General features: G+C 42.5%; 1 protein-coding gene across 2 annotated transcripts in view; it reads right to left on the bottom strand.

The window, feature by feature from the left end:
- ASB3 (ankyrin repeat and SOCS box containing 3) overlaps window positions 1–25,088 on the bottom strand; it is a 156,962-nt gene that overhangs the window by 12,282 nt on the left and 119,592 nt on the right. For both annotated transcript variants that reach the window (XM_040430158.1, XM_040430157.1), the window contains exon 8: window positions 16,795–17,040. In XM_040430158.1, coding sequence (XP_040286092.1) covers window positions 16,795–17,040 — 246 coding nt within the window. The remainder of the gene's footprint in view (window positions 1–16,794; window positions 17,041–25,088) is intronic.

Below are 25,088 nucleotides of genomic sequence, written 5' to 3'. Positions count from 1 at the left end.
TTATAGTAAACCACACTGACTGGTGATCACTGGATCCCAAGCTTTCCCCTACAGTAATATCAGATACCAAATTCCCATTTGTGAATACTAAATCTAAAATGGCTTCCTTCCGGCTCCTCAACTACTTGCTGTAGAGATAATCCCAGTAGGGAATTTTGAATATCTGTACTCCTGGCAGAACTAGCTATTTTGGTTTTCCAGTTTACATCAGGAAGATTAAAGTCTCCCATAATGATAACTTCCCCTTTCAATGTCATTTTAGCTATTTCCTCAACTAGTAGATCATCTAATTCTTTGACTTGGCTAGGTAGTCTATATATCACACCTACACGAGTTACCTTATGATTATCAAGCTGCAAGGTAACCCAAACTGACTCTAAATAGGTCTCGCTAACTTGTATCAAATTAGATTTCATGCTATCTTTCACATACACGGCCACCCCTCCCCCTTCTTGCCTTCTCTGTCTTTCCTGTATAGAGAGAACCCTGGTATTGTTATATCCCAGTCATTACTCCCATTGAACCACATCTCAGTAACAGCCACTAAATCTATATTCTCAGATGCCATTATAGCCTCAAGTTCATTGATCTTATTCCCTAAACTGCGAGCATTTGTAGACAAGAATCTGAGCTTGTCATTTCTTAACCTTTGTGCTACTGGCATCTTCTGGCATTGTTCCGGGGGGCAGTCGGACTGCTGGATTATCACTCTTTTGCCTCCCTTTCCTAGTTTAAATTCTCCTTAGCAAATACTGGGAACTGTTCACTGAGGACATTGGTTCCCTTGAGAGAAAGATGCAAACCGTCTTTCTTGTACAGTTCTTTTCCATTCCAACGAAAGCATGAGACACAAAGCCAAACCCTTGGTTCAGACACCATTCACCAAGCCATACATTGAATTCCTTAATGCGCATCTTCCTGTCATGCTGAAGGTTATGCACAGGCAAAACTGCAGAGAATGAAACAGTTGATGCAACCTCCCGTATATCATTTCCAAGTGTGTGAAAAGCTTCCTTCACCTTTGAAACCTCATTGCAAGCCAGATCATTTGTCCTAAGATGGACAATAACAACCACCTCTCTTTCCTGCTTTGCTTGCCTAACAATATTAAGGATCCGTCGTCTATCCCTGCTAGCGGTAGCACCAGGGAGACATCTCACAACACCATTTTCCTCAAACTTCACACCTCTTATGATGAGGATTCGCCCACCAACAGCTGCTTACTATCAGTCCTCACCTTCTCCTTTTTGTCTTTGGCTGCAGTCTTGCATACTTTAGGCATGGGAGATGATTGTTTCTCACCCACTGTGCTTGAGCCATCCCTCATGTTGCTCTTGCACTCTGAAAGTGCTGCAAATGAATTATGCAGAGCCACAGACTGTGGGACATGTCTTCTATCAACAACTCTCAGTCTACCAGAACCTGCAGTAACCCATCTTTCATTTCTAGGGGGCCTCTGTGGCAGTGGCATTGCAATGTTCTCCGCCTGAGTTTGTTTAACGGTTAATTTACAAATCTCAGATTTCAAAAATACGATTTCCTGCTGCATTATGAAGAGCTGTCTACAGATCAGACAGCATCCAAACCTTCTGAAGAGTGGAACCTGAAATAAAAGCACAACAATTCCTGCACAGAACCAGGTCTGCCATTTTAAAGAGGGGAAAGATTATAAACAAACAAATCACCTTAATCACCTATGCTCATTTGCAATCAGACAATAGTGATGGCGTTCAGTTAAGAATAAGGGTTCAGAAGGGGGAGAATTAACAGTGAAGAGTCAGTTTACCGAACATCATTAGCCCGCCTGAAAAGATGTGTTTTGAAGGCATGTTTGACGCAATGGAAGTTGGGAATTAACCTGATTGTCCGGGAAAGTGCGTTCCAGAGAGGAGGTGCAGCTCGAGAAAAGTTTCAAAGACGGGAGTGTGAGGTTCGAATTATGGAGGATGTTAATATTAGATCATTGGAAGAATGGAGAATGTGAGTAAGGTGGTAGATGGAAATGAGGGAGGACGCGTAAAGAGATGCAGCACTGTGGAGAGCTTTGTGGGTGAGAAGTTTGAACTGTATTCTGTGGTGGATAGGCAACCAGTGAAGTGATTGGCTCAGGCTGGAGGCATCCGTGTAGCGGGTGCACAGATAGATGAGCCTGGAAGCTGCATTTAGAACAGATGGAAGGGGGGAGAGTTTAGTGAGGAGAGACCTATTAGTAATTAGTTACAGTAGTCAAGACGAGGATGAATCAAAGTAACCACCAGAGTTTTGGTCTTTTCCACCATGAGAAAAAAGCTGGAGAAAAATATAATTACGATATTAACTTTAATTTATCCTCAATGAACGGCCACATACATATCAGTTGTGTCCAGCTCACGCCCTAAAATACCTCGCCGGACACAACTGATGTGGAGCTGGCCTAAGCATCAGAATGAGAGCGGTGAGGTGAATATCCTTTTTACTTAATCTTGTTATGCCATTCTGGCCATTTTTGGAAAAACCTCTTCAAAGGGGACCTCTCAGCTCTAACACGTCTGTTTCACTGGCATTTCTCTTAAAATGACGATGCTGCAGCACCTTCCACTTGGCTAGTTGCTTTTCCTTCTTTTACCTCCCAGCGAACTGATATCAGCAGTATCTGCAAAACAGCTCCTTGACAGACCCCTTAAGGACTTAAAAGTCCTACCGGTCATAATACACTGACCTAAAAATATGTGACCGTTCATTAAAGATACCGTAAATTAACCACTTGCCGTCACGGTAACGTCGATAGGCGTCCGGACGGCAGCGCTCTCAGGTCTCAGTGACGCCTATTGGCGTCATCTCGTTAGACCTGAGATTTCCTGTGAACGCGCGCTCACAGGAGCGCGCGTTCACAGGATCGCACAGTTCACAAGTTGAACTACAGCCTGCCAGCGCTGATCATTGGCTGGCAGGCTGTAGATTTTTAAAATAACCAATCAAATAGGTATATCAGACGCTATTTTGTAAATAGCGTCTGATATACCTGTTACCTGCTCCTCTGGTGGTCCATGGTCTTTTGCATGGATCGACCACCAGAGGACACAAGCAGCTCTGTAAGTAGCACCAAGCACCACACACACACACATTACACCCCCCCCTGTCACTTATTAACCCCTTATTAACCCCTGATCACCCCATATAGACTCCCTGATCACCCCTCTGTCACTGATCACCTTCCTGTAAGGGTCCCTTATCACCGCCAGTTAGTTAGCTACTTGTTAGGTAGTTAGCGCCCAGTTCACTGCACAGCAGTCACTGATTAGTCGCTGATTAGCGTCATCACTGTCGCTAATCAGCACTAGTGTAACATCCTGAAGTATGTCACCAAACTTCTGTTCCCCTGCTTCATAATGTTAATGTAAATGTGTTTTATCATCTTGTGTAGTATAACTGTGTATTTGCCAAAATGTATATTTTTATGCTTGTATTGTATATCTGCTGTAATTCTCAATGTACACCAGCAGGTGGCAGCAGTATGCAACAGGTCAGAGTTAGCTTCTAGCCTGGAACAGACCATTCCAGTCTAGTCTCCCCTACATGAGCAGAAGTGGGTTGTCCCATGCCATGCTTTATGAGGAGGAGAAGGAAGTTAGAGAGTGTGAGCCACCCCCCTGCTGGGGTAGGCTGTGTTAGTAGGCGCTCCCAGAACCATGGACCCCAACCAAGGATCCAAGCCTCTGCTGAGGCCCAAGATCAACCTTCCCAGCCTGAGTCCCTTACCTCAGCTGGTGGACAGAGAAAGCAGCCATCTACAGAACTATCAGATCTCCAGGAAGCCTCCACCATACCCTGCGAGCAGTCCTGTAAGTAAAGATCCAAAGCAGATCCAAACCAAGCAGACTAAAGACAGAGCAGAAGATAGATATCTGCCAGATTCTAATAGGCGTATGATCAGATGCAGAATACTTATAAATTCCTGCCAAAACCTGCTGGGACCCTAGACTAAAGCTGTATACTTGTATGGATCAAAGCTGCATATCATAACATCAAGTAAAGACAAGTTGGACCCTATTATCTGTGTGGATTTCCATCATTCCTCAATTACTCCTATTAACAGCACTCATTTTGTTGCATGTGAGCCAGGATACAGGAGTCCAGCCGTACCAAGGTAGGAGACACCGTTGATACTACCACATCTGCTATACAGAGACATTATCCCCCTCTGGCATTCTTTACCTAGTACGTGAGCTCATAACATCTTAAAGGGCCCTGCTACAGTACCTGCGCAAGCTGCAACTGGCGTCACAAACTTATACACATATAAACTGACCCACTGCATAGCATTCCCACTGACCCAGTGTCCTGCTCATTGCACTAGTACTATATAGTATCTGTAAGTGATCAAGACTGATCGCAATCAGATCTATATCAGTACATTAGGGTCACCTTAGGCTCTACAAAAAACGCAGTGTTCGCCCGATCAGGCCTGGTCTTGTGCCCACACTTGCGTTCAGTCCGCCCCACCGCAGTGACAGAATTGTTTTTTTTCTGATCACTGCAAAAACACCGTCAAATCGCTGCGGCGCTATAAAGATCACTTTTGAGCTTTTTCGATCTTTATTAGTGATCGCAGCTTTACTTCGCAAGCACTCCCTTTTTACTAGGCAGGTGTGCTCTTTTTCCTGGGTAGTCTCAGAGGAATACCCCCTAAATTTAGTTAGCCCAAAATGTCAAAAAAGGGGTATTCCGCTGAAGAGTATTTTTAGGATTTCACAGGGCATTTTTACGCATTTGGATTCCAAACTACTTCTCACACTTTAGGGCCTCTAAAATGCCAGGGCAGTATAAATACCCCACAAGTGACCCCATTTTGGAAAGAAGACACCCCAAGGTATTTCGTGAGGGGCATGGCGAGTTCATAGAAGATTTTTTTTTTTTTGCACAAGTTAGCGGAAATTGATATTTTTTATTTTTTTCTTACAAAGTCTCATATTCCACTAAGTTGTGACAAAAAATTTAATTTTACATGAACTCACCATACCCCTCACGGAATACCTTGGGGTGTCTTCTTTCTAAAATGGGGTCACTTGTGGGGTATTTATACTGCCCTGGCATTTTAGGGGCACTAAAGCGTGAGAAGTAGTTTGGAATCCAAATGCGTAAAAATGCCATGTGAAATCCTAAAAGTACTCATTGGAATTTGGGCCCCTTTGCGCACCTAGGCTGCAAAAAAATGTCACACATGTGGTATCACCGTACTCAGGAGAAGTAGGGCAATGTGTTTTGGGGTGTATTTTTACATATACCCATGCTGGGTGAGAGAACTATCTCTGTAAATTGACAACTTTGTATAAAAAAATGGAAAAAGTTGTCATTTACAGAGATATTTCTCACACACAGTATGGGTATATGTAAAAATACACCCCAAAACACATTGCCCTACTTCGTCTGAGTACGGCGATACCACATCTGTGACACTTTTTTGCAGCCTAGGTGCGCAAAGGGGCCCAAATTCCAATGAGTACTTTTAGGATTTCACAGGGCACTTCTCACGCTTTAGGGCCCCTAAAATGCCAGGTCAGTATAAATACCCCACAAGTGACCGCATTTTAGAAAGAAGACACCCCAAGGTATTCCGTGAGGGGTATGGTGAGTTCATGTAAAATTAAATTTTTTGTCACAAGTTAGTGGAATATGAGACTTTGTAAGAAAAAAAAACTAATAATAATAAATTTCCGCTAACTTGTGCCAAAAAAAAAAAATCTTCTATGAACTCGCCATGCCCCTCACGGAATACCTTGGGGTGTCTTCTTTACAAAATGGGGTCACTTGTGGGGTATTTATACTGCCCTGGCATTTTAGGGGCCCTAAAGCGTGAGAAGTAGTTTGGAATCCAAATGCGTAAAAATGCCCTGTGAAATCGTAAAGATTCTCATTGGAATTTGGGCCCCTTTGTGCACCTAGGCTGCAAAAAAGTGTCACACATGTGGTATCGCCGTACTCAGAAGAAGTAGGGCAATGTGTTTTGGGGTGTATTTTTACATATACCCATACTGTGTGTGAGAAATATCTCTGTAAATGACAACTTTAAAAAAAAATGTATACAAAGTTGTCAATTTACTGAGATATTTCTCTCACCCAGCATGGGTATATGCAAAAATACACCCCAAAACACATTGCCCTACTTCTTCTGAGTACGGCGATACCACATGTGTGACACTTTTTTGCAGCCTAGGTGCGTAAAGGGGCCGAAAGTCCAACGAGTACCTTTAGGCTTTACAGGGTTGCTCACAATTTAGCCCCGCCCAAAATGCCAGAACAGTAAACACACCCCACAAATGACCCCATTTCGGAAAGTAGACACCCCAAGGTATTTACTGAGGGGCATAGTGAGTCCGTGGGAGATTTATTTTTTTTTGCCAGAAGTTAGCAGAAATGGAAACTTTATTATTTATTTATTTTCCTCAGAAAGTGTCATTTTTCGCTAACTTGTGAATTTTTTTTTAATCATACATAAACTCACCATGCCCCTTCGCGAATACTTTGGGGTTTCTTCTTTCTAAAATGGGGTCATTTGGGGGGTATTTATACTATCCTGGCATTCTAGCACCTCAAGAAACATGACAGGTGCTCAGAAAGTCAGAGCTGCTTCAAAATGCAGAAATTCTAATTTTTGTACCATAGTTTGTAAACGCTACAACTTTTGCGCAAACCAATAAATATATACTTATTGGATTTTTTTTTTATCAAAGACATGTAGCACAATAAATTCTGACACAAACTTGTATAGAAATGTAATTATATTTGAACAATTTTACCAGAAAAAGTTAAAAATACACTTTTTTTTGAGAAAATTGCAGTCTATTTTGATTAATATCAGAAAAACGAAAAATGTCAGCAGCAATCATATACCACCAAAAGAAAGCTGTATTTGTGAGAAGAAAAGGAGGTAAAATTCATTTGGGTGCCAAGTTGCATGACCGAGCAATAAACCGTTAAAGTTGTGAAGTGCTGATTTGTAAAAAAGGGCCTGGTCACTGGGGGCTATAAACCTGTGGTCCTTAAAGGGGTTATCCCATCATAATGATCACTGTTAAATCTGTTAATGATTTGACAGTGATCATTTTTGTAAATATACTTTATTAACAAATTCCCACCGATTAGGAGAAAATTCATCCCCACTTACCTTATTGTTGTGACTCGGTCTCACCTGGTTACGACCACCGCTCTTCCGCAAGATCCCGATGGTCGCGCTTGCCCAGAAGACTTCTTCTTTTCTCCCGGCCGGGCCACTCGCTGTCCTGAACGCGCACGCTGCCGCGCATGCGCGACGGTGACTTCTTCCCGGCCAGAATAGTACAGAGCTGCGAACGCGCACGCCGGCTCTGTACTATACTGGCCAGAAATAAGTCACATTGCGCATGCGCGGCAGCGTGCGCGTTCAGTCCAGCGCGCGGCCCGGCCGGGAGAAGACTTCAATCAAGATGAAGCCCGCCCCCAGCCAGAATCCAGGAAGTGAACGCGCGGTGGCAGCAGGTAAGTATGAAACTGCTAAGTGGGATAACCCCTTTAAGTGGTTAAAGTGAATAATTATAATTTTTGCAACTTTTTTTCCTATGATATATACATGTAAGTACCAAACTTTATACATAAATTTGCTTGTAGGTGTATTTGAATCAGTTTGATTGGACTATACGCCCTGGGATAAAATGCCACAGTTTCTAAAAGTGACTATTTTTTCATTCTGTACCCAAGAGAGACCAGTGTGGAGGGGGCCGTGATGAGCACAGATTCAGAGGAGGGGGCCGGGTGGTTAGCTGTTCAGAGCAGCTTTTTATGAACTAGAAAGTGATAGCTCAGGCCCTGGGGAAACTGTGCTCCAGATGATGCCTGAGCTGTGAATTCTTTATGCTTTCTGAAGCTTATTCAAGTGCATACAATAGTGCTCCCATCTCTCACCAACTACGCAGCGTTTATCTGTCGGGTATGTTTGCACTGAATACTCATTTTTATTTCATAAAGAACTAATTATGTCTGTGTCGCTTCAGCAAAACTACATTGCATAAAGAGACCGCATGAAATGATCACAGCAACAAAAAAAAGAATGAAAAGGGAATCCCAAAGCCACCTAAACCACAAGGAGACCGCTGGTGTTCATTACAGAGCATTGATGTTAGAAAGGTATATAGCGCCCCCTGTACTGGTGTGGAGTTTGTATCAATGACATTTATCTTTCATAACACAAGGTGTGGCTTGACCAGCCAGGGAGAATAACTGGAAAGTGTTCAGATGGCAGCAATTGTAGGGGCCATTAGGATGAGCTTTTTGATGATAATCGGGGGATTCACCTGAACCCCTTTATGATGGAGCGATTTTTTGTTTTTGCATTTTTGTTCTTTTTAGGGCTCTTTCACACTTGCGTTCTTGTCTTCCGGCATAGAGTTCCGTCGTCGGGGCTCTATGCCGGAAGAATCCTGATCAGGATTATCCTAATGCATTCTGAATGGAGAGAAATCCGTTCAGGATGCATCAGGATGTCTTCAGTTCCGGAACGGAACGTTTTTTGGCCGGAGAAAATACCGCAGCATGCTGCGCTTTTTGCTCCGGCCAAAAATCCGGAACACTTGCCGCAAGGCCGGATCCGGAATTAATGCCCATTGAAAGGCATTGATCCGGATCCGGCCTTAAGCTAAACGTCGTTTCGGCGCATTGCCGGAGCCGACATTTAGCTTTTTCAGAGTGGTTACCATGGCTGCCGGGACGCTAAAGTCCTGGCAGCCATGGTAAGTGTAGTGGGGAGCGGGGGAGCAGTATACTTACCGTCTGTGCGGCTCCCGGGGCGCTTCAGAGTGACGTCAGGGCGCCCCAAGCGCATGGATCATGTGATCACGTCATCCATGCGCATGGGGCGCTCTGACGTCACTCTGGAGCGCCCCGGGAGCCGCACGGACTGTAAGTATACCGCTCCCCCGCTCCTACTATGGCAACCAGGACTTTAATAGCGTCCTGGGTGCCATAGTAACACTGAACGCATTTGGAAGACGGTTCCGTCTTCAAATGCTTTCAGTACACTTGCGTTTTTCCGGATCCGGCGTGTAATTCCGGCAAGTGGAGTACACGCCGGATCCGGACAACGCAAGTGTGAAAGAGGCCTTACTCCCTTGCCTTCCCGGATCCATACAATTTTTAATTTTTCCATTCACATAGCTGTATGAGGGACAAGTTGTGCTTTTTAATGGCACCATTTAATATTGCACAAGAAGTATTGGCAAGCTGGGGGAAAGAAAACTCCAAATGGGGTGGACCGTGGAATGGGGAAAAAAAAACACAATTACGCCATAGTTTAATGGGTTTCGTTTTTTTTAAATGTTCCCTATGCAGTAAAACTGACCTGTGCCCTTCATTCTCTGGGTCAGTACGATTACAGAGATACCACACTTGTATTGTTTTTCTTGGGTTTTAATAACTGAAATAAAAAAACTTTTGAAAAAAATATTTTTTTCTTTTCATCGTCCTATTTTGACTCCCATAACTTTTATTATATTTAAGTTTACAGAGCTGTGTGAGGGGCTCATTTTGGGCAGGGCGAACTGTAGTATTGAGTGATAAGCACTATGGAGTGTGTGACTTTTTGATCACTTTTTATAAAAATTTTGGGGGGAGGTGAAGTGACAAAAAAACGGCGCATTGGCCATTTTGATTTTATTTATGTTACACCATTCACTGTATGGGATGAATACATTTATATTTTAATCGTTCAAGAGTTTTGGGATGCAGCTGCGCAAATGATCTTTATTTTGTTTTTTATTGTTTATACTTTTTGGGGAAAAGGGGGGCAATTTGAATTTGTACATATTTAAGCCCCCCGTTACTTCTCCCATACACCACAGTGATTATATACAGTAGTGTATGGGAAATTTTGTGTATTCTTATGGAGCACTGCCACCTACAGGCATTTTCTATTCTGGTATTTTTATATTTTTTTATCACTGTAGGAGCCACTGAGGATTATAATTATTTGCATCCACACGACTGTTGAGCTGTCCTTTTGTCCACATGAAATGTGAAATGTACGGGATGATTTGTGAGAACGACAGTGTTTGTCTCGGTAAACCTCATTGTTAGTAGATGTGTCCTTCAATTACACCGTGGGGAAAACTGCTGTAAACACCAGATATTTAACTTTCATATAAATCATAAGTGATAGCTTTCCAAAGCAATACTGTATCACAGGCGAATGACAAGACTGCAGCAAGTTTAATTAGCAAACATTTCTTATTCCATTGGAAACACTTAATTTGTTGGGGGATTTTTTTTTCTCACCGGCTTTGGCTGACTTGCAAGTATTTTATATATCATGCCTGTCTTAAGCCTTTTCAGAATATCCAATTTGCAGACTGCATTGTGACAGGCAATTATTTCCGAGAGTAAATCTTTCTAACTTCAAGCTCTAATTTTTCTGTGTGTATATTTTGTCACGCTTGAAAATAATGAGAACAATCAAAAGTAAATGCCATGTCTACTGTTAGTTGATGAGGTGTTATTTTTTATTGTTGAGCTGCATTTATGAGACGTAGGAGCCTAAAATACTACAGTGTTAAAAGGTTTATTGCTACTTGCTATTGTTAGGGTCACAGAATAATCTCTCTCTTGCACACAGTTCTTGGAGGCAGCATCCTATGGCTCCATTAGAAGGCCTCTTGCACACGAACAGGTTTATTTTTTCCGTTTGTGTTCCGTTTTTTTTTTTTGCGTTCCAATTATCGTCCGCATAACAGACAAGGATAGAACTGTTCTATCAGGGGCCAGCTGTTCCGTAAAAACAGAATGCACAAAGAATGCACGCGGACGTAATCCGTATTTTTTGCGGACCGCAAAATACTGAAAGAGCCATACGGTCGTGTGCAAGAGGCCTAAAGCAAATGGTTTAGGCTACTTTCACACTAGCGTTTTTACTGGATCCGGCAGGGTTCAGCAAAAACGCTTCCGTTACTGATAATACAACCATCTGCATCCGTTACGAACGGATCCGGTTGTATTATCTATAACATAGCCAAGACGGATCCGTCAAGAACTTTATTGAAAGTCAATGGGAAACTAATCCGTTTTCTATTGTGTTAGAGAAAACTGATCCGTAGCCATTGACTTGCATTGTGTGTAATGACGGATCCATCTTGCTCCACATCCCATGACGGAAAGAAAACCGCAACATGCTCTCCGGTATGGGAACGCACGCAACCAAACGTAACGGAATGCTTTTTGGAGCATTCCATTCTGTTCAGTTACGTTTTGTCCCCATTGACAATGAATGGGGACAAAACAGAAGCGATTTTTTCCGGTATTGAGATCCTATAACGGATCTCAATACCGGAAAATAGAAACGCCATTGTAAAAGTAGCCTTAAGCCTCATGCATACCACCATATTTTGTATCCATGACTGCACATGGGCCTATTCATTTCTGTGGGTCCGCAAAATAAATAAATAATTAAACGGAATACACATGGATGTCATATGTATGCTGTCTGCATCCGTGCGTCCATTCCACAAAAAGATAGAACATGTCTGATTCTTGGCTGCAAAATGCAGCCCACGGACCCATTGAAGTCAACGGGACCACAAAAAAATCCAGACTTAACACAGATGTTACCCGTGTTTTGCAGGCCACAAAAAGGGATACATGAGGCATGAGGCCTTAGGGAACAGAGAAGAGATCCAGCAAAGGTTTAGGTCTTCTTTAAAGAGAATGCCCCTTCTGCAATGGATTCGGTAGCTCAAACCCCTGATAACGATCAGATGTTATTTCCTGAGTGAAGCCGTTTGCAGCAACTACTTTCTCCTGCAACGGCCACTTCAGGAGAAATGTGGTATTGCTTGTGTCCACTCAAATGAATGGAAGATTATGAAATACATGGTCATGTTTTGTGCAACAGTACTCCACCTTAAAGGCCATGTACACTTTTGGAGGCATTTTTTTTTTTTTTATTGCACTGTACTCATTTTGAGCTAAAATAAAATAAAAAAATATGCATCCTTTTTTCTGTACAGAGCCGACATGCTCTAGTAGCACCCTTTGGATTTTCTCTCTTTTCCAACATTTGGGGAGCTGAGGGACTCCTTATCTCTGTTCTCTGACATTATAAACAATCACTATAGCTCAGTTCTTATCTTACTGTTAAGAATGTGGCTTAAATAAGTGTTTATACTCCTCTTAGAAGTTTAGAGATAAGGGTTATTAGATGGCAAAAAGTGAAAGTACCAGTCACACAGTTAGAAAAAAAGTTAACCCTTTGTGACAGAACAGCTCAATATTTTTTAATAAAGACTAATCAAAAAAAGGATTTTTAGCCAAAAACACACAATAATAAAAAAAATATTGCCTCAGAAGGTGTACATAGCTTTTAAATATTAGGTATAGGTTCTGAGACAGCATTTTTGCGTCAATGGGTCAAACAGGTAAAAAAAAATACTAAGAAAAGGGCAACTGGTGATATCATAGTTTAAAAAATGATGATCACTGGCTACTTCTATAGCCCCTTTCCCGACTTCACTATCAAAATACAGGAGCTTAAGTAGCTAGTTTCCCTGGGAGCACCTACGTGGCTGTATCCATAAAGGCATCACTTTTGGTGGTTGAGGCATATTAGGAGATATGTTCCTAATATATGTGAGGGTTCATTGTTGGTTGAAGCATGATCAGCACTCTGTAAATTTAGACAAATTTATACATTTAGGATAGGCCAACATTTTTGTGATCAATTGTGGGTCCCAACCTCAGGACTCGCACCGCAATCATATGAATAGCAGCAGGTTATCAAGTAAAGATGAAGTACTCCAAAAATCTTCTCAAAAAGAGTGATGAACTTAAATATTTCACTTCCTCCACAAAATGATCTTCAAACAAAGGACAGAGGCAGACACATGGACATTACTGTGTCAGACAATGTAAGGGAGAGAAGCACGGCTACCCCAGTGATCAAACTTAGAAAATCTATCCTGTAAAATCCCAGAAAAGCCCTTTAATTAGTGTAGTCTATTAGGCTGACAGATCCACTTTAAGAGGAACTTCAGGGGTGATTTGGTGCCACCAACATACTCATCAAGTCCCAAGAAGACACCAGCACACTGATGAGAATAACCTTCATTCTACTATTAAAGCCACACTACCTGGAATAACATCGGGTAGAAATTATTTTTGCCCACAAAAAACTATTCTTTTCAGACATGGTCTGTGACATTTGGCCTTCCGTTGCTCATTCTCATTACTAAACTGATCTAGTGTGGTCCAAAAACCATCAAACAATTACCGTAAACATGTCATATGCAAATCCACTAATTAATTGTTGTCTGCTGCACTATGAAATGTGAATTCCATAAAGCTATGATAACGGCTTTTCCTGCCTAAGGTCAGGGAGCATTATTAATAAGTAATGTGGCAGTTTGTGGTGTTGTTAACGGAAGACAATTTTCTAGAGATCATTAAGAAACCGCTCCATTTTACACCTCTCAGTGACTGTAATCTCCATGAGAGTGATATAAAGGAGGCAGTGGTGAAGATCATCCTGTGGACCAGGCTGGTACAGTTGAATCCTCCTTAGGTTTCTCAATCACCCTTCATGTAAATTTCTCTCATGACGATGCTAGAGATACACGACATACACGAGTTGTGGATCTTAAGGCCGGTTCTGTGGAGAAACAGCGAAGTATGGATGGATATCTAAAACATAAGGTTTATTGACAATGATGAAAAACACCTATTGTGATAAAGGATGAGGTATCTAGATTGCAGAGCCCAAAAAATCTAAGAGGCTGTGCTCGATAATGTTCCTCATTTGCAGCAGAGTGGACCCACTCGCCCTGACCACACTACCCTTGCTGTCTCGCTGTGAAACGTCTCCATGATGAGCTTGACATTTCTATATAGGCAAAACATGTAGGAGAAGCAGCAATTCAGTGTGTAGGGTCAGTCATTTAGGCGTAGGGATTGGGTTCCGGTGCCAGACCAGGGGTCACCCTTGTCAGGGCAGGTGCTCCACTCATGTCTGGCTTTAGGGTATAGCATGCTCCTACAGCAGACATGTTGGGATGCTATTTCGGCATAAATGTCGGCTGGACAAAAATCAATGAATGCAGCGGTAATTGTCCAGCCAAAGGCCACCATTTATGCCACAAAGTGGCCAGATCACCGCCAGATCCCATTATAGTCAATGGGAATCTGGCGGAGAACTGTAGAGTCCAGTAAACTCCAGCATGCTGTTCTCTGCCGGAACAGCCTGACGGATATTTTCACCAGAGATATGAAAGCAGTGTAATGAAAGAACAGCGGCTACACCCACCTATCGGCTGTAGATATGAGGTGCTCACCTCTATTGGCCTCACCCTAAGGCCTAAGTAGCAAGATATGAAAAAAGAATTGAAAGGGGCACTCTCTACAATAAGGGAACACATATGGAAATATCGATTCACCCAGATAAATGATACTATGGTTTTAATATATTGACATAATATACGTGGTAATACTCAATGAATCTAAAATACACTTATCATTAGAATATGTTCAGTAAAAGAAATAAAATAAAATAAAACCCCTAACAGTGGGAGCAGTCCTTTAAAGAATGGTCCAATTAGCCTGTCCGCTCCTATAGAGCATACATTTCAATACAGTTCCAAAGTGTGCATTCCAGTATTGTTTGTTCCAGTAGGATTATAAAGTGCATATGCATATTATCAGTTAATTGCACCAAGGGCAGACCCCAGCCTATCGGTGCACCCTTGCTCCTCCTGCTTCCTCTGCCAGTCCTTTCCTCTTCTTCTTGGTTGACAGGGCCAGGTTCCTGCATAGTCATCTCAGCTGGCTCGAGCCCTACAAGCATCATGCCTGGTTTTATAGTGAATTCCCTGGTGACAGGTTCCCGTTCATAGTAAATTTGCCTTGTAACTAAACTATGAAACCTACAGAAGAGGACACCCCCACTATCAGCACTGTAATGGTGACTACATTGGCTTGGGTCATACCAGTCGTCCATTTCAGTTTAAAGGGAACCTGTCATGTTAATTAAACAAGGTGTTTGAGCTGCAGGCAGCATATTATAGAGCAGGAGAAATGGAGCAGATATGATATATAGTTTTATGGGAAAAGATTTTGTAAAACTTGTAATTTATTTGTTTAAACCCTTCCTGACCACCCCAGGTAAATTTACATCAGTGGCTGGGCATTTAAAACAGGTGCCTCCTGTTTTAAACAAATGTGACCATGGCATCTGGGAGGTTAAAGACTGGGAGCGTGTGCTCCCGACCGTGTACCGGCTCCCCCCGGAAAAAGGATCAGGGGAGCCAGATGTAATGTGCTGCAGTCTCTGTACTCAGGAGTGGAACAGAGTTGCCTCACATTAGTTCCTATGGAGAGCCTGCCTGTGCAATTCTCAAGCAATCTAATAATTGCTTGTTATAGTTCCCGAAGGGCACTATTAAAGAGTGTAAAAAATAAAATAAAATGTATATATATATATATATATATATATATATATATATATATTAAAATCACCCTCCTGTCCCCAAAATAAAAATAAATAAATAATAAAAAAATTAAAAAAACAATTAACATCACAGGCATCACCGCATGTGAAAACACCCATACTAAAATATAAAAATATAATTCCATATGGTACCTTTCACAAAAAATGTAATAAAAAGTGATCAATAGGTCATATGCACCCCAGAATGAAATCAATGAAAATTACAAAATCGCCCCGCAAGGAGTGAGCCCGGACACAGCTCCGTAAACATAAAAATAAAAAGTTATGGGGGTCAGAATATGGCAATGCAAAGAAAGTGCACCTTGTCCCGCAAAAAAACAAGCCCTCATACAGCTATATGAATGAAAAAATGAAAACGTTATGGCTTTAGGAGGGCTGGGAGTAAAAAACGGAAAATCACCCAGCCTCGAAAGGGTTAAATTCCTACTCATTCTGGGCTCCATATACATAGTCATAGAGGGAAGGCCGTCGGTCACTGATAGGACCACCTCCTGGACTTCAAAGCCCAGAATGAGCAGGAATTTAAAAGTATAAAATACATGTTTTACAGGATTTTCACCCACAAATCTATATATCAATCTGCTCAGCTCCTCCTGCTTTATAACATGCTGCCTGCAGATTACTTAGCATTTTCATGGTGACAGGTTCCCTTTAAAGGGGCTGTGTCATCTCAGACAACGAGGGCATATTGCTAGGAAAGGTGCAGGTCCCACATTTTCAGCTGCCCCCTAAAAACTAATAGACGGCAGGTGCGCATGTGCAGTGCACCCTCCGTGACTTTCAAGGCTCCGTTTACAAGATAAGTGCAGGTCCCAGCGGTGGGACCCGCACCTATCAGACAATGGGAGCCGATCCTAGCGATGTGTCCCCATTGTCTGAAATGGGAATACCCACATTTAGATACATGTCAGTTGTCTATCAAGAAGTTAACATGACGTCTAAGCTAATGGACGGTATGTTCGCATTATGCTGTTTGGTGTATTTGCCGAAAAAGCTAATTCTGGGTTGGGACGGACTCCGTTATTCCTGAGGCATCCAGTTAGAAACACATATTGCACAGAAAACTACTATAGGAGCCTGTGGGCAATGTACATCACAGTATTCCTATATAGTAGCACACCTAGGAGCCTTCTGTCAGGGGCTATGTGTTAATACAAGTACATTTTATCCCTCAAATATTACAGATTTTTTTCTTTTTAACATTTAGCATGCATACCATGTAGTCTAATATCAACGGATTACCACTGTGAACTGAAAGGACAGGAAAGTAATATATAAAATACATATATAAAAGCTCTCACCATGTAACATCCAGCAAAGGTGTAGGATCAAGGCCGGCCAGTAGCAAATAGGGCAGCCATTCTTTGTAATGGCTGGAAGATGACTGTAGTTTAAATGCATCAAGTTCATTCCCAGAAGGCAATGGGCAGGATTGGCTTAGAAAGTAGCGAAATAAAGGAAAATTGTTGTATTCTAAACACCGCTGTAAATAAAAGCTTGACAGCTGGAATCCATACTGGAGGAGAAGCGGAGCCATTACCGAGTGCCTAGAACAGACAGGGACAGGTCAGTGCTTGATGAGACAATATTGGCCGTCAATAGGTTACTTGACGTCTAAGCTAAAATAGTACATTCACGGACGTCAGAATCAGGAACGCACACATAAAACATCTTGATAAAAGACTACACTGGTGGGAGGTCAAACCCTTACCGCTCTCCGAGTAAACATGGAAACTTCCGTCACCATAGAACTTGATAAACAGCGCCGCCATTTTCTCAGTCTAGAACAGGGATGTTGTAGTGAACGGCCGCAGTGGAGCATCCCCGCTCTAGAACATTGATCGAGATTTACTAATCAAAATGCATTAGAATTCTGGCACAACTTGTGCCCAAAAAAATGTACATGCTTGCACCAGATTTACTAAATGATTTCAACCCTTTTTGACTACTCTGACAAGGGGGGGGGGGGCTCAGTGTAAACTGACATGGCCTACTGGAAAATGGCACTGTTAAAATGGGTAGTCTGACCCTCAAGATTAAATCACCTAGGGGCCCAGAATGCGTTAAAATAAGAAAGAAAGCCACGCATCTGTTCACCGGTGCTCCGTCCCAGCGCTGAGGGTCCCCGTACCCTTTGCATCTACTCTTACAGCTCTATATTGTGCCGTTCCTCTATTATCTCTGCTAGAAATGAACTGGATATTACCAGTTGAGGGGTGTTCCTGCACAGTTTGACACTGGTAGCATGGACTGGACGGTGCCAGAGTGTGTAAAAGCACATCTCTACATGGTAACACCCAACAGTACCTTTATTCATCAACTTCTAGAACTAATAATAGAGGAAGGGCACAATATAGCGTCATAAGAATAAATGCTCCAGAATAGTTATTACTAGTGTTGAGCGAACGTCTGTTTTCAAGTTCGGCGTACAAACTTCAGGTTATTTAAGAATTCCGTTGTGGATTCCGCGGAATCCGTAACGGACTTCATAGATGACCCGAACCTTGTACGCCGAACTTGAAAACAGAAGTTCGCACATCCCTAGTAATTACACGTGAAAAACAATTGTTTACTGAAGCATACATGTAGGGCTGGACTGGGAACATAAAGTAGCCCTAAAAAAATAATAATGGTTGTAGGCGGGGCCAGATTGACAGGAGGGCAGGGGAGGGCAGCACAAGTAGGCAGGGAAACAAGTAGGTGTGGCCAACAATACCATAGTGCAACACAAAATACTGCCCCAGCAGAACCAAATATCACGATGCAGCATAAAATACTGCCCCAGCGGAACCAAATATCACGATGCAGCATAAAATACTGCCCCAGCGTTACCAAATATCACGATGCAGCATAAAATACTGCCCCAGCGTTACCAAATATCACGATGCAGCATAAAATACTGCTCCAGCGGAACCAAATATCACGATGCAGCATAAAATACTGCCCCAGCAGAACCAAATATCACGATGCAGCATAAAATACTGCCCCAGCAGAACCAAATATCACGATGCAGCATAAAATACTGCCCCAGCGGAACCAAATATCACGATGCAGCACAAAATACTGCCGCCACAGTATTCAACCTGATCACTGTCCGGAGAACAGCAATACTGTTGAATCCAGGAGGGCACCTGGTCAGTGGCCTAAGTACTAGATGCTCCTTGCATTAATTAATGCTGTGAGTATGAGACTGCTATGTACCTGGCCATGAGGAGGGTTCAGGCGGCCCCCAGGGCATCAGCCAACCAAGAAATGACCCTATAGGGGTCTGCCCCACATAAATGTCAGAAGTGGTGATAGGTCCTCTTTTAGAATCAACTCAAATCCTGTGTAAAGTGTACTAAAGGTGAGAGAGAAGAGTACCGTTGAGTGAGGTATGCAGGTTTATAGAAGTAGTGACCAAGGACGGGGTTGTCTCGCTTCTGCAAATTGCATTTATCAGGAGACAAAGTTAATACAAGGCACTTACTAATGTATTGTGATTGTCCATATTGCCTCCTTTGCTGGCTGGATTCATTTTTCCATTGCATTATACACTGCTCGTATCCAGGGGTTACGACCACCGTGCAATCCAGCAGCGGTGGTCGTGCTTGCACACTATAGGAAAAGGCACCGGCCTCTCTGTGGGAGCGCGCATAGGCTGGTGCTTTTTCCTATAGTGTGGAAACAGGGAGATGGCTGCAGCAGAAAGGACACACGCCCCTGAACTGCCAGGCTTAAAGGGAACCTGTCACCGGGATTTTGGGTATAGAGCTGAGGACATGGGTTGTTAGATGGCTGCTAGCACATCCGCAAAAAAAACGATTTGATACATATGCAAATTAACCTGAGATGAGTCCTGTAGGTGAGATGAGTCAGGGACAGGACTCATCTCAGGTTAATTAGCATATTTATCAAATCGGGTTATTTACACAATAAAAGCACACAGAGCTATGGGGACTGGGTATTGCGGATGTGCTAGCGGCCATCTAGCAACCCATGTCCTCAGCTCTATACCCAAAATCCCGGTGACAGGTTCCCTTTAAGAGAAGCTAGCAAAACAAATGGAGTAAATTAATGAGGAGATCTCTGGATCGATGGGAGGTACAGGGCTGGTTCTATATGATGTCTGATTCTTTACATCAATCATGGCATAACCCATTTATGGGAAAGGTTTCACAAAAGTTCTCCATATGAGGATCTAAGAGCAGCGTGAAGCATTTATTTTATTGCTACAGGTACGCTTTAAAAGTCATTTTTTTCAGATCATTTTGAATTTCATCTTTACCTATAATTTTTTCCATCCGCATAACCTGCTGAAGTTAAAATGTGAAAGGGAAAGAGGACAAATCAAGAATCAGTATAATCCAGACCTGTGCTTATTATGATATTGCACTACACTACACTCGATAGCACTACTGCACTTTTTTATAGTTGTACTCCAGTAGAAGCACTTCCCCTCTTTATGCAAAATCTTGACTTCTAGTACTTAAATTTTCCATTAAAATGTTTTGATTGCTAAAAGAAAATTTGGGAGGATCCACCAATCCATCATCAAGCCGGAGTTTTTATTTCTATTTTCTAAAGTTTGCTGTACATTTAAAACCATTTCGAAAAGACTCCACTTGAATCTGGCCCTAAAACGACATTAAAAGTTACAACAAGCCATTAAGATTTGCTCTACAAAAATTAGTCACTGGCAATGGATTTCAGTTAAAAGCTGTCTCAAGGAGCTCACGCAGAATCACAATAAATTGTAGCTCCAGAGTCTGACTACGGTGCTTGTTATTCAGTTCACACTCCGCTCTGCCCTAAATAACAAAACTCCGCTCAGAAAAGCGGCCACTAGCAGTCAATTTCAGCAATCATACCTAATGGCAAAAAAACAAACAAGAGCAATGATACTCGGTGACAAGTGCCGAACAAATGAGACCTGAACTAATTTGATTTCTCCAGTTTAAAATCATCCTGAGATGAACGGCCGCAATATGGCTTATCAATACCGCAGTCTCTTTTTTTTTTTTTTTTTTTTTTAAATCAAATAAGAACTGCAAAAAGACTCAGTGATGACCTGACGGCTAAGCTTCTCCAGCACGAGACCAAACAATAACTGCACAAAAAACATCTAAATAGTCTATATTCAGGCAGCATGTTGACCAACTATAAAAAGCACAAAAAGCGACAACAAGGGGGGTTAGCCTATTATCTATTTTTTATTAAGTCATTTGCTGTAGACCAAACCAAACTCGCTAATGATGCGCTGGGATTTTTGGAGGACATGCTCCAGTTGATACACTGTAAAACGCTATACAATAAACCTTAAGCAGTGCTTCATTGCAAAGCTCATGCATAATTTATCAGGGACCTGCCAGAGAATACGCTGGCTATTATCCAGGCGTACGTGTTCACATGTGCAACCAAGGACTTGGATGAGTTCCTGCCTCGAGCAATTTCAAATCATCCACAGTCTGACCACAGAAACATTAACTATAATAGGTTAGCTATAATGCAAATGCTTTCATTACAGAGTGTGATCTCGCTGCTGTGCTTGCTCAGAAAAGGGCCCTTATTTCTTGCCGCCGAGCAGATGTACTCGGTATAAACGGTTTTGCCATTTTTTCTAAATCTAGAAAATAGAATAAAGTAACTTCAGTGGGTTGTGTCACTTCAGCCAATGGCATTTATCATGTAGAGAAAGCTAATACAAGGCACTTACTAATGTATAGTGATTGCCCATATTGCCTCCTTTGCTGGCTGGATTCCTTTTTCCATCACATTATACACTGCGCGTTTTTTAGGGGCTGCAGCACAGATACAAGGTGGCTGGGACAGGAGCTGCTGCGCATGCGGACCTACGGTATGCGCACTCCTGTGGCTCCTTTTCCTATAGTGTACGAGTACGACCACTGCTGCTGGATTGCAGGGTGGCCGCAGCCCCTGGAAATGAGCAGTGTATAACGTGATGGAAGAATGAAAGGAGGCAACATGGACACAATACATTAGTAAATGACTTGAATAAACTTTCTCTACATGATAAAATGTATTTTCTAAAGTGAGACAACCTTTTTTTTTTTTTTTTTTTGGTTTTAAAAGTTTTATTGAATAAATCAGTACAATACAAAAATAGAGCAGAAGAGAAGTAAACAAACTCCTCTACTCTTATATATAAGAAGAACAGAATACAGGTCTGTCAAATATTGTGAGACAACCCTTTTAATACGTTTTTCTTAAAGCTATGATGTAAGAGAGCTAAGTCCATTATTTATCATTTTATTAAAGAGGACCTTTCATGTTTTTTTATTAATTGAGATAAATACCTTCACTTGGGGGCAGTGATGGCCAGTTCCCCCCGCGAACACATGCGATCTGCCATATTAACTGACAAGTCCGGCAAGGCACAGGTAAGTCCTTACCTGTGCCTGTGCGCGAGCTGGTCTGAAATGAAATGCGGTTTCCGGGTGCAGGCAGTTCCGAGAACAGCCCGATGAAGGCCCCCGGAGGCTGTTCTCGGAACTGCCTGCTCCCGGAGACCGCATTTCATTTCAGACAGGCTCGCCGGACTTGTCAGTTAAGATGGCAGATAGCATGTGTTCGCGGGCGAACACGGCGAACTGGCCATCACTGCTTGGGGGGTACCCCCCGCTGATGCTGCCACCCTGCTGATTTTTTAAAATATCACTCCTGCGCCCAGCTGTGCCCCCTTGCAGTTTTCGCGCTCAGTAAGCTAATACTGAGCCTCAGTACAGGGAGGAGGAGATGCCAGGGTTTCTCAATGAGGCGTCTCCTTCTCCCTGGTTATGCCGCGATCCAATCAGAGCAGAGAGCGTCACAGCCAGGGAGAAGGTGAGTTTTCTCTCCTTGGCTGTGACGCTGTCCGCTGTGATTGGATTACAGCACGGTCAGGGAGTAGTCAATTTTTTTTTTTTTTTTTTTTTTTTTGTTTTTTTTCGGATTTACACAATAAATTTTTTTTTAACAAAATCATGTTTTTGTGTTTCCATTTTTTTTTTTTTTTTATGGTGTTCACCAGATGGGTTGGATCACATGCTATTTTTATAGAGCAGGTCGTTACTGACATGACGATGCCAAATATGCTTTTTTTTTTTACTTTACTTTATTCAATAAAAGCATGTTTGGAAAAAAAAAATCATGTTTTTGTGTCTCCATTTTACAAAAGCCATTGGCTTATGCAGGGGCTCATTTTTTGTGGGATGAGGTCACGGTTCGATTGGTGCTAATTTTGGATACATATGACTTTTTTGATCAATTTTTATACCATTTTTTGGGAAGTGCGGTGGGCTAAATTGCAATTCCATCATAGTTTTTTTTTTTTTTTTTTTATGGTGTTCACCATGCGGAAAAAGTAACATGATCCCTTTATAGATCAGGTCCTTACGGATGCAGCAATACATTACATTTTTAACCAATTATGTGTGGATATAGGAATTTTGTTTTATTTTTTTACTTCTTTTTCCCTTTTTTATTTATTTTTTGGACCCAGACCAACTTGGTTCTTGAAGATACAGTGGGTCTGATAGCTTACAATACACTACAATACACTATATAGTGTACTGCAGTGTATTGAACTTAGGGCTGGGCGATATGGCCTAAAATCTATATCGCGATATAATTTGAAGCATGTGCGAGAACAAAATATATCGCGATATATTATTTACTATATTTTTTTTGGGGGGGGGTAAACTTTTTTTTTTTACTATTAGCCCCCTTAGGGGCTAGGGGGGTAGAACCCTTGTCCTATTCATTCTAATAGAGCTCTATTAGGGTAAATAGGACTTTCACTCTCCCTGCTGCCCTGTGCATAGTGCACACAGCAGCAGGGAGCTTACCATGACAGCCAGGGCTTCAGTAGCGTCCTGGATGCCATGGTAACCGATCGGAGCCCCAGGATTAAACTGCTGGGGCTCCGATCACAACTGCCAATGCCACCAATGGGTGAGGAGGGGGGGACCCAGGGGCCACTGCCACCAATGATTTAATACTGTGGGAAGGGGGCGGGGGGGGTGGCGTACTGCGGGGGGGACCGCAATTTATACTGAGAAGAGGGGGAGTAGAAGGGAGGGACTGCGCCACCAATGAATATAGTTAATGCTCGAATACAAACGTAGCCTGCGTGTGCCGGCCATATCCTATACCTTGCCTCGTTGACTGCACGCTGCGATCCGCCGCAATTAACCACTCAGGTCCTGAGGGGTTAATTGTGGCGGATCGCAGTGCGCAGTCATAGAGGCCGGAGGGCCGAGTATGTAATATGGCCGGCACACCCAGGCTACGTTTGTATTCAAGCATTAACTATATTCATTGGTGGCGCAGTGGCCACAGTCCCTCCTTTCTACTCCTCTCTATTCTCAACGGTGGCCAGCGGCAGCCGCACACAGAGGGGAGGGAGGGACCGCGGCATGGAAGGGCCTAAACAGTTATGAAGCGCTGTGTGTATGTGTGCAGCGCTGTGTCCTGATTGGACGCCCCACCGCGTATGCCCAGTGCAAAACTGGTGACACACACGGACACAGCGAACTCACACAGGGATTTTATTATGTAGGATACACAGAATAAAGTGGATTTATACTAAATAATCTTAGTTTTTTATTACATTTTTTAAAAATACCATTAATGGATTACTGTTACACATCGTTATTTTAAACTTAAAATGTATTAGCATATTAACTTCTGTATGCCAATGCACATTGCGGATCCGTAAAACACGGATACCGGCACGGTGTGCTATCTTTTGCGGCCCCGTTGAAGTGAATTGGTCCACATCCAGACTGCAAAAAATGCGGACAGAAATATGTTCATGTGCATGAGACCTTGCTATGACCCAAAGTGCCCTAAAAGCAAACTTAAAGGGGTTATCCCATGATTAATGTAAACAATGAAAATCAGACATCATATAGTACATGAAAATCTCTTTCTAACAAAGCTAGACCCAGCCCTGTACCTCACATGGATCCAGAGATCTCCTCATTCACTGCTCTAAAAGATGTATATCAAGCTGACAGCTCAAGGGGAGTGTCTTTTCTGCTGCAGCTCAGGGGGCGTGTCCATTCTCTCCTATCACAGCTCAGGAGGCAGTTGAAGGATGGAACTGAGCATGTGCGGCCATCTCAGTGAGCGGGACAAAGAAATAAGAAAAAGAACAAAGAGCAGGTGCCGCTATACAGCTAGATTGTATTGAATAACTCAGTGGCTATGCTAAATTTTTAATTACATGCAATTACAAAAGTATTCAGATCCAGGTGCTGGTTTAAAAACTGTAGAATATTTTTTGTGGGACAACCCCTTTAATGAACAGACAGGGGTCCTTTTTAGATCCCCAGAGCTGACTGCAGATGGATCTCCCAGTCTTCACTTGGGTCATTGGGAAAAAGTTCTCTTTGATCATGCTCTTATCATGGACTGCAGAAATCAGTTAAAGGGGTTTTCTGAGATTTTTATACTGATGACCTATCCTATGGATAGCAAATGAAGAGAGGTAGCGGCAGCATCTCCAGTGAATCCTTTATTGGACGGACTTTACAGAAAGTGTGCCATAAAATCAAGCAGCAACGTTTCGGCTGTATCCCAGCCTTTGTCAAGGCTTGACAAAGGCTGGGAT

This window comes from Bufo bufo, chromosome 4 (assembly GCF_905171765.1).
Source record: "Bufo bufo chromosome 4, aBufBuf1.1, whole genome shotgun sequence".
NCBI lineage: Eukaryota > Metazoa > Chordata > Amphibia > Anura > Bufonidae > Bufo > Bufo bufo.
Note: the sequence above shows the minus strand (reverse complement) of the source record. Positions and strands in the feature narration are given on the sequence as shown.